Source organism: Gekko japonicus, unplaced genomic scaffold (assembly GCF_001447785.1).
Source record: "Gekko japonicus isolate JY-2015 unplaced genomic scaffold, Gekko_japonicus_V1.1 scaffold4528, whole genome shotgun sequence".
NCBI lineage: Eukaryota > Metazoa > Chordata > Lepidosauria > Squamata > Gekkonidae > Gekko > Gekko japonicus.
This window is the reverse complement of record NW_015167679.1, coordinates 75,500-85,346: the sequence shown is the minus strand read 5'-3', so window position 1 is coordinate 85,346 and position 9,847 is coordinate 75,500. Positions and strand designations below refer to the sequence as shown.

At 45.1% G+C, this 9,847-nt stretch overlaps 1 protein-coding gene across 1 annotated transcript in view; it reads right to left on the bottom strand.

Annotated features, from left to right (window-relative positions):
* Positions 1–851: 851 nt before the first annotated feature.
* CDC40 (cell division cycle 40) overlaps positions 852–9,847 on the bottom strand; it is a gene marked incomplete at its 3' end in the record, with an annotated part of 55,708 nt that continues 46,712 nt past the window's right edge. Inside the window, exons 8-10 of the mRNA XM_015414136.1 lie at positions 4,225–4,299; positions 2,341–2,386; positions 852–972 (exon numbers count right to left, since the gene is read on the bottom strand). Coding sequence (XP_015269622.1) covers positions 852–972; positions 2,341–2,386; positions 4,225–4,299 — 242 coding nt within the window. The remainder of the gene's footprint in view (positions 973–2,340; positions 2,387–4,224; positions 4,300–9,847) is intronic.

Genomic DNA, 9,847 nt, shown 5'->3' with positions numbered 1-9,847 from the left:
GATTTCCTTTTATGTTGAAGTTGTGAAAACGCATCTGTTCCTTTATTTGTGTGCTTCTCTTTTTTTTCTTCTTCTTCAAATTATTTTTTTGGGTAAGTTTCTCAGGGAGAAGAGAAGAGCCACACTGCATGCCAGGTTTCTACACATCAGTCGTATTACACATGGTGCCTCTGGAATCCAAGCGGTTCGCTTCATATGGTCTTTGGCAAAAAAAAATTCCCATGGGCTCACCAGCTCTGAATTGGCAATACCTTGGAGATTTTGGGGGTGGAGCCTGAGTGGTGGGTTTAGATTCAGAGGAATTAGCTGTGTTAGTCTGTTGCTGCAAAATAGTCCAAGAGTTCAAATAGCACCTTTAAGACTAACAAATAGCACCTTTAAGACTAAGACTGAGTGGTGGGTGTGGCCTTATGACACACTTCCGGTGATGTCAGGGGGTGTGGCATATGCTAATGAGTTATGCTAATGAGTTCCTCTAGCTCTTTTTCTACAAAACGACCCCTGGATGCAACTCTCTATTTCCATGGGAGCAAGGGCACTTCTGCCAGGGGGGGGGGGGGGGGGGGGGGGAATTTTCACTAATTGCCACTAATTTTCACTAATTCAAAGGTTCCCCTGAATTCCAAACAGAGCACTCTGTGAGTGGGCTGTAGTGAGAAGCCTGAGGCAAAGTTCTGTTCGGCTGTGGTAGTTTTCAAGGGGGGGAAAGTAATCAAAGCAGCAGTGCAGGAGGAGCAGAAAGCTACGCTAAATTGCTTGGAGAATGAGTGGCAACTCCTGAGTGATCTTCTGCCCACACCAATCTAAAAGGTAAGATTTTGCACTTCCATAGCTACATTTTTGCTGTTTACAAAATGAATATACATTTACCTGTTTCAGTATCCCAGAGTTTAAGATACCGATCATATGCAGCACTGAGAAACTGGCTCCCAGCATTGTTGAAGCATATATCTCGAACAGCTTTACTATGTCCTAAAGAATGAAACAGAAGCATAAGTAGAAAGGTGGCAGCAAATTGCCTTTGGCCTGTAATATGAAGCCCAAGGCACATTTTGGAGAGAGGAAGTATGGGATGGATTCATGGAGAGTATGAACTATTTGTTCAATGCCGAGAACATAGTTCCCAATCCAGCATTGGCAGCATCACATGCATCACCTTTTGGCACGAGAGCCTTGATTCAACAGTGGATGTGCTTATGGAGGCTAAAAAAATTCTCATTAAAGCAAGCTCTAAAAATATGACTGAAGAAATGCTACAGAAGTTCTATTTTGAGCAGCAGTTTTTCCACTCTGCAGGTTTTTTGTGTCCCAGAAATCTGAGGTGAAAGGCCACTTCCACAACTGCTTAATGTGCATTCACTCAGTCTACAATTGAAGAAGGGTTTCCACTTCAAAAGGAGGCACTAATGCTAGAAGGGGGGAGGGACAAAGATAGCAAAGTAGTTCACACATCTAAAAATATCTCATTACCACTTTTAAATGCCCTTGGTTATAAGGAACAAAATCTGACTTTTCTCTTTGTATTTCTTAAAGTTTTTGCGAAAAGATTTTTCTGCAGAAAAAATTCTTCAAGAAGATGAGATCTAGTGTTTGAAGGGTTGCTGGTGCTTCGCAATAACCCCTGGCTTGGACAATATCTTAAGGAGTTTCAGATCAGTCAAGAAACATAAGGAAACTGGGTAGGATTGCCAAACATCTCCTTAGACAATGTTCTGGCATGAAACTTCTACATGCTGTGAGGGAAGAAAAACCTGTGGCTAAATGGCAGAGTCCTCCCTGCACTCAGACAACAATTACTGCTATGGATCCCGCCCCCCCCCAATTGCTTCAGCTCAATTCTTTTTCCATTGCAATGAAATTATGCATGACGGCCAATACAATTAAGAATGGAATTACTATTTTATAGATAGTCACCATTTACAATATAAACTTTACTTAAATTTTATCAATTTACCTAATTTGGATATGGACTCTGAAAAACTACATGATGCATTAACATAATATCTTGATGTACAGGTCCAAAGGCTGAGAAAAATATTTTAACTTATGAGTGAGATAAAGCTCTCATTGAAATACACTTTCATTTCACTACTTTCTCTCAGATACAAGTGTGCTTAACTGTGTACTGCATTGTACCAAATCTGTCTGAATTTCATAGGCACGCAAGATTTTCAGTTACCATTAGTCCTTTTCCTTAGATGCACCCATGATTTCTAGACTATTCACTGGAGGCACAAATTTAAATTTGGTCCCATCATTAAATAAGGTAGCTCAACATTTGAAGCAAAGAAAACTTCCATCTCTTTAAGGTTACTAAAATGATTTTTTAAAAAAAGTTACCGATGAACGTTCGTAAGCATCTTCGTTCACCGTATACTTCCCAGAGCTGAGAAAAAACACAAATGATTAGCAACAAGGCTTTATTTAAATATGCAACTGTGCAAACAATTTACAGGGTTAATTCCAAACAAAAATCTATTCAGAAGCAAACCACCTTACACTTCCTACCTAAATGCTGGAGGACCACACACCAGTATATGGAACTCAACAGCTGTAAGACTTGCTTGGTTCATAAGTTTTAAGAAACCAGATTTGAGTTCTCAGTGTGTAAGAAGTTTTATGGGATGGAAGATGTCATACAAAGAGAATTTATTTGCTCATTCATTTATACCCCCACCTTCCTCCCCAATGGGCCCCTGAAGCAGATCACATCATTATCTCCTCCATTTTATCCTCATTGTACCCGGTAAGGTAATTTAGGCTGAGAATCCATGACTGGCCCAAGGTCACCCAGTGAGCTTCCATGGTGTGTGTGTGTGTGTGTGTGTGTGTGTGTGTGTGTGGAGGGGCTGTTGAACCAGGGTCTCCCAGATCTTAGCCCAACACTCTAACCAGTACAGCATACTGGCTCTTGAGAAGAGAAGTGATTCATGCAAGAGCAGTGTTTAAGAGGTGTATCTTGGGAGTTGTGTATAAGCAACATACAGAAATGCAGCAGAGTATACAGCAATGGGTATGTAAATTTGTTTGCCAAACTCACAAGATAGCAGTCGAAACCAAATATATATCTATACGGCATCATGGAGATAGTGTGTGTGTGGGAAAGTTAAGTAAAAGAGCAATGCAATCCACTACCACAATTTAAATCAGGCAGTTTTATCCTTCCTCTCGTCTAACCAGTACATAAAGCAACTTGAGGTGGATGGTCTACACAAAGGCTCATCTACACAAAGGCCCAATGTGTGAGATACTTCTCCCTCAAAAAAGAGAAGGGGTGGCAGTGGATAGAGTTTGCACTCATGCATAGGCAGAAAGCAGGATTACAGCTGAACATCAAGTCCCAAAGCAGGATTACAGCTGAAGGTCAAGACAACAAAAGTAACGACCACTGAGAAGCTGCGCAACATTAACATTGATGATGAAGAAACTCAAATTGTCCAAGATTTTCTATTCCTTGGCTCCATCATCAACCAAAAAGGAGACTGCAACCAAGGAATCAGAAGGAGATTGAGACGGGGAAGGGCAGCCATGAAGGAGCTAGAAAAGATCCTTAAATGTAAGGATGTGTCACTGGCAACCAAGATCAAGATTATTCATGCCATCAAATTCCCCACTACTATGTATGGGTGTGCAAGTTGGACAATGATTAAACCTGATAGGAAGAAAGTTGACTCATTTGAAATGTGGTGTTGGAGAAGAGTTTTACGGATACTGTGGACTAGCATTAAAGAAAAACAAATGGGTTCTAGATCAAATCAAGCCTGAACTCTCCTTAGAAGCTAAAATGACTCAACTGAGGCTATCATACTTTGGTCACATGATGAGAAGAGAAGAGTCACTGGAAAAGACAATCATGCTAGGAAAAATTGAAGGCAGCAGGAAAAGAGGAAGACCAAACATAAGGAAACCATGGCCCACAGTTTGTGAGACCTAAGTAAGGCTGTTAATGATAGAACATTTTGGAGGTCATTAATTCACAGGGTTGCCATAAATTGGAAGCGACTTGATGACATTTAGCACACAAACACATTTGTTTCATAACAAACCAAAAATCCGAGTTGTGAAAAATGACCCGCCTTTCAGGACAACCCTATGCATCATTCCAGCACAACACAAAGCCAACAACTGCACTTACCTCAAAATAAAGGAGTTAAAGGAAAGGCATACCCCAAAATTAATGTGACATCTGTAAGCAGTGACTGTTATTACTTCAGAGGAGCTTACCTTAATTTTGCAGTCCATTGAACAAGACAGCAAGAGGTGGCCAGAAAGGGGAAACAGCCTGACAGCACTGACACCCTTTAAAATTAAAAAAGGTGAAACTGAATGGAATGACTATGGTATTTCTATTTTCCAACAGGTTTATATAAACTTCTATAAAAGAATTCAAACATTAGTAGATGGCTTCCAATTCTGCTAAAAATTAATCCTGGGGGCATAACCACAATTGCTATAAGCTTAATTCACGTGGTGATTGGTGATATTATTTTAACTATAGAGAGGAATACAACAAACTGTTGTAGCAGCCGAGGGTTAAGAATAACTCCATGATCATCCTTTTATTTGGCTGAACTTTCTTCACTGCTAGTATTTTGACACTGCATTAAGAACAGGAGGCAGCTCAATAATTTGCCCCATAGAATAATTTGCCCCAGGAACAGCTCGGAATACCTACCAAGCAGGTATTCCAGAACTCTGTAACTTAGTCTGTGGCTTCGAGTTAGTTCTATTCTCCTAATAGACTGAAGGTAAGAATATTATATGACAACACACTTTACAATGCATCCAGAATGACTGCTATAACAACATGTGTTAAGGAATTTTGGTTCCTGGAAAAATCTTTGTATCATAACAATGCCTTGGCATTCACTACAGAATTATTCAGAGTCCCCTGAGAAAGTCTCAAAGAAATATTTACAATTTAAAACATTGCAAGAATCGACTTATGATTCTATAAACTGTATAGTAAGTGGTTCCAAAGCAAAACACATTACTCTGTGAAAGAATGATGAGACACATGTCATCTTAGCTAGTTCAGTTCCCTGACAGGAACTCTTGATAGTGAAGTATAGCCCATACATAAAATACCTAGAGATTAAATATCAGGTGATTCTAGTGGTGGTGCCATGGGTTGAAATGCTGACTAGAAGAGGGGCAAACAACTCAAAACCCAGTGAAGGACTTCTTTCGTTTACTTAAGTCACAAAATAGAAAAAAGAACTATGGCCTACATAGGCTGTGAAATGAAATATTCAAAGTTCTGAATATAGCAAAAGGTTTTCACACATTATTAGCAGACTCACACCAATGTGTGGCTAATGGCATCAGGACAGCTATGACTGTGTAGTTAACCTGAGGACTGTTCCAGTAGAAAAAAAGAAGATGGTATAAAAAGCAGGTTGCTTACTAGTAACTGGTGATCTTCGAGTGGTCATCTGTGCATTCACACCCATGGGATTCAGTGCGCACGCGCTGGATCGATCGGTGCTGTAGCAAGCTGTTTTAACGAATTTTCGCACCCAGTCCCTCAGGCATGCGCAGGAACCCCACTGCGTATGCCCAGAGGGGTGGGCGCGGACATCCTGCCAGTTCCTACAAACTGCCGCAAATCAACCCCTATTCAAAAATGTAGAAGCTGACAGCAGCGGGGAAGGAGGGCGGGTGGTGTGAATGCACAGATGACCACTCGAAGATCACCAGTTACTAGTAAGCAACCTGCTTATCTTCAACGTGGTCTCTGTGCTTCACACCCATGGGAGATTAGCGAGCAGTAGCTTACCTGGAGGAGGGTGCTGGCAGGTCTTTTACTGCGTAGCCGAAGACAGAATGTGAAATCCCATGTTGGTAGTGGTGTTGGTATGGACGTCTAGGGCGTAGTGCCTGATGAAGGTGCAAATGTCAGGCAGTGATACTCCCTGGAGGAAGGCAGTGGAAGTCGCGACAGCCCTGGTAGAATGAGCCCTGATATGGCCAGGCAACGGATGTTTGGCGAGTAGGTAACATAGATGGATGAGACCTACAATCCACTTTGACAGGCGCTGGGCCGTGATGCGCATACCCAATAGTTGTGAGTCTCGTCTAGTTGGGTGTGTTCTACTGAGGTAGAACAGGAGAGCCCGTTTCATGTCCAAGGTGTGTAATAATCTGTCCTCCGCTGACGTTGGGTTTGGGAAGAAGTCAGGGAGGAAGACATCCGCCTGCAGGTGGAACTCTGACACCACCTTCGGGAGGAAAGAGATGTCTGGGATGAGGCGGACTCCGTCTGGGAAAAAGGACAGGAAAGGTGTATCGTGCCGGAAAGCCAATATTTCTCCCACTCGCCTAGCTGAGGTAATGGCAATTAAAAAGGCAGTTTTCCATGCGAGGAGTTTGAGGTCGCATGTTGCAATGGCTCGAAGGGCTTCCTGGTGAGCAGGCGTAGAACTAGAGGAAGGTCCCAGGGAGTGACTGGAGTTTTGACAGGAGGGTAAAAGTGTAACAAATTGAGGTCGCATGTTGCAATGGCTCGAAGGGCTTTCTGGTGAGCTGGCGTAGAACTAGAGGAAGGTCCCAGGGAGTGACTGGAGTTTTGACAGGAGGGTAAAAGTGTAACAAACCTTTTAAAAACCGTTTGGAAATTGGATGAGAAAACAATGTGCATCCGTCAACTGGAACATGGTAGGCCGAGAGAGCGGCCAAATAAACTCTTAACGACGAATGGGAAAGTCCCGAGTCAGCTAAGGAGAGGAGGAATCAGAAAACTCTTTCGAGACCCACTGAGGTGGCTCTAGGGGCGTCATCACCTAGGTAAGAACAGAATCTTCTCCATTTATAATCGTAGGACTTGCGTGTAGTATGCTTCCTGGAATTCAAAAGGACATTCACTACACGGGAGGAGAAGCCTGTGATGTTATCCGCCATGCCGTCAGTTTCAACTGTGGTATGTTGTGATGTAGGACGGGGGAGTCTGAGAGAAGGAGGAGGTCCTGAGCCGGGGGGAAGTGATGGTATATCCCCTGTGAGAACTCGAGGAAAGCTGAAAACCAAGGTTGTCTCGGCCACCATGGGGTTAGGTCCACGTTGTCTTTGAGAATTTTGCGGACCACTCACAGAAGCAGAGGTAAGGGGGGGAACAGGTAGAGAAGCCCCGAGTACCAAGGGTAAAGGAGACCGTCTCCCAGAGATTGTGGGTCTTTGCCTCCTCGACTGCAGAACAGAGGACACTTTTTGTTGTCTCTGCTTGCAAAGACATCGACTTGGGGACTCCCCACTAGTGGAAGAGTGGAAGGAGGTATGTTGGGTTCATCCCCCACTCGTGAAGGTTGAGTCCCGCTCGACTTAGATGGTCTGCCTGCACGTTCATGTGTCCTGAAATGTGAGTGGCCACTAGGAATATGTTGTTGGCAATGCAAAACTCCCAGAGTTGAAGGGCGAGGGTGCAGAGTCGTTGGGAAACAGAGCCTCCTTGTCTGTTGACATAGGAAAGTGCTGTGGTGTTGTCCGTGAGGACCGTGACACATTTTCCTTTGATTAAAGGGAGGAAACTGGTGACAGCATGTCGACTAGCCAGGAGTTCTAGAAAGTTTATGTGTTGCTTCCTCATCTGTGTGTTCCACTTGTCTCCAACAGAGAGGCCCATGGAGTGTGCACCCCATCCCGTCAGGAAAGCATCTGTCGTAATGGTGACGGAGGGTGACGGAGGGTGGAATGGCGCTCCCTGAAGGATAGTCGAAGGGACAGTCCACCAAAGTAAAGAGTCCTGTATGGTGGGAAGAGGAGATAGGACAACAGTGTGTGCGTTTTTCGACTGGTCGTAGTTGCGGATGAACCAGAGTTGTAACAGACACATTTTGAGCCTGGCAAAGACGAGAACTGAGGTAGTTGCAGCCATCAGGCCTAACAGCCTCTGGATTTGGAAGGCAGTGACGGAGGGTTGGGTACGGATGACTGTGGCTAGGGAAATGATATCTGCTGCCCTGTCTTGGGGCAGGTAAGCCATGCATGTCTGTGAATCCAGTATTGCGCTGATGTACTATATTCGCTGGACAGGACACAACTGAGACTTTTGTTGATTGACTTGTAGGCCCAGGTTGTCCAGTAGTGCCAGAGTCACAGTGAAGTATTGGGAATAAAATCCCGTCCCTTGGAGGTGTGGTGGTACATGCTCGATGGCTCCCTTCTGCAGAAGGACGGACACCTCCTCAAGGAGAGGTGGGGAAGGGGGCATGGAGACGACGACAGGAGTATTGGGCTTCTGGAGGAACTGAATTTTGTAACCTCGGGACAAGATGGAGAGCACCCACTCGTCCGAGGTGATGCGACGCCAAGCGTGAAGAAAGGGAAACAGATGGGTAGGAGCTGACTCGGTGATGGGGAGGTCAAAAACCCTGCTTGGAGGGTTTGGACTGTTTGGCGCGGGAAGTTTGTTGCCCGGAACCGAATTTTGGTTTCTGAAAGGTGGATCTTTGGCCTCTGGGGGATCGACTTCTGGACCGTGGACGTCTGGGAGACAAAGCAGTAGCCTGTCTGCGGGAATTGTGCCTGTAATGTCGGTCGTCGATATCGACAAATTGAGTGTGCAGACGAGGAGGGTAACGCTGCGTGTCACATGAGGTATATCGGTACCGACGTGGATCGATGTTGGGAGCTTCCGATACCGTCGATGTTGACGACGGAGAAGGAGACGGAGAATGCTCTGCATCCATCTGATGACTTAGGAGCTCTACTGTTTCGATGTCGGAGTAAGGAGGCTCCATTTGGTGGACAGGGGAGTCCAATACATGGATAGTCGGTATCGGTGGAGGGACTTAGGCCTCCGATATTGATACTGCCGGTGGAGCGGGAGGCACTATAGGGGCATCACCCAGTGCAGGCACCGCTTCCTTCCCCTTCTTCGCCGTCTTAAGGGACTTGGAGGTGCCCTTCTTCGCGGACTTATGCTCTGTACTTGCCTTAGCCTTCTTTTTGACTGGTGTGGAGGCAGACGATCGTGCCTTCGATGTCGGGAGCTTCGGTGTCGGGCGGTCGACATCGGAGGCAGGTCTCGATGCCGGAGCTGTCGATGTAGATGGTCTCGCCTCCATCGCTGAGGCAGGAGCAAGGGCCGATTCAAGCAGTGCCCTTTTAAGGCGCGCAGCGCGGTTCTTTCTTATTTGGTTAGAGAAGTGAGCACAGTGACGACAGGACTCTGGCTTGTGAGACTCTCCAAGGCAAAAAATGCAGAGGGTATGACGGTCGGGAGGAGCAAGTTTGCTACCACAACGTTTGCATCTATTGAAAAATCCCCACTTCTTCTCCATAAAGAAGTTAAGTGGAGGGAACAGTTTTTTTTTGGGGGGTAGCCCGAAGGCCTGAGGTAAATTCCCCTCAGAAGAAAATTAAGTTTTGGGTTTTTTTAAGTTTTTGAAGAAATCACTAAAAAAGAAAAATAAAGTAGGGAAATAATTCCTAAGAGCTGTGAGGCAAAAGCGAACAGCGAACCGACCAGACCGACGAAGAAAGAGGTCTTTCCAACACGGCGGTAAGAAAGGAACTGGCGGGATGTCCGTGCCCACCCCTCTGGGCATGCGCGGCGGGGTTCCTGTGCATGCCCGAGGGACTGGGCACGAAAATCCGTTAAAAGAGCTTGCCAAAGCACCGATCGATCCAGCGCATGAGCACTAGATCCCATGGGTGTGAAGCACAGAGACCACATCGAAGATCTCTAACTGTACAAATCTTATGATAGCATGAAAAATCTAAACAAACATCACAGACTTTTGTGGATGGATCGCCCATGTAGACAGGGTGTCTAAACCAAGGCCAATAGCTTTAAGAGCAGCTTACATCAAGAAATATTTAGGACTAGAGCAGGGATAGACTAGAAACA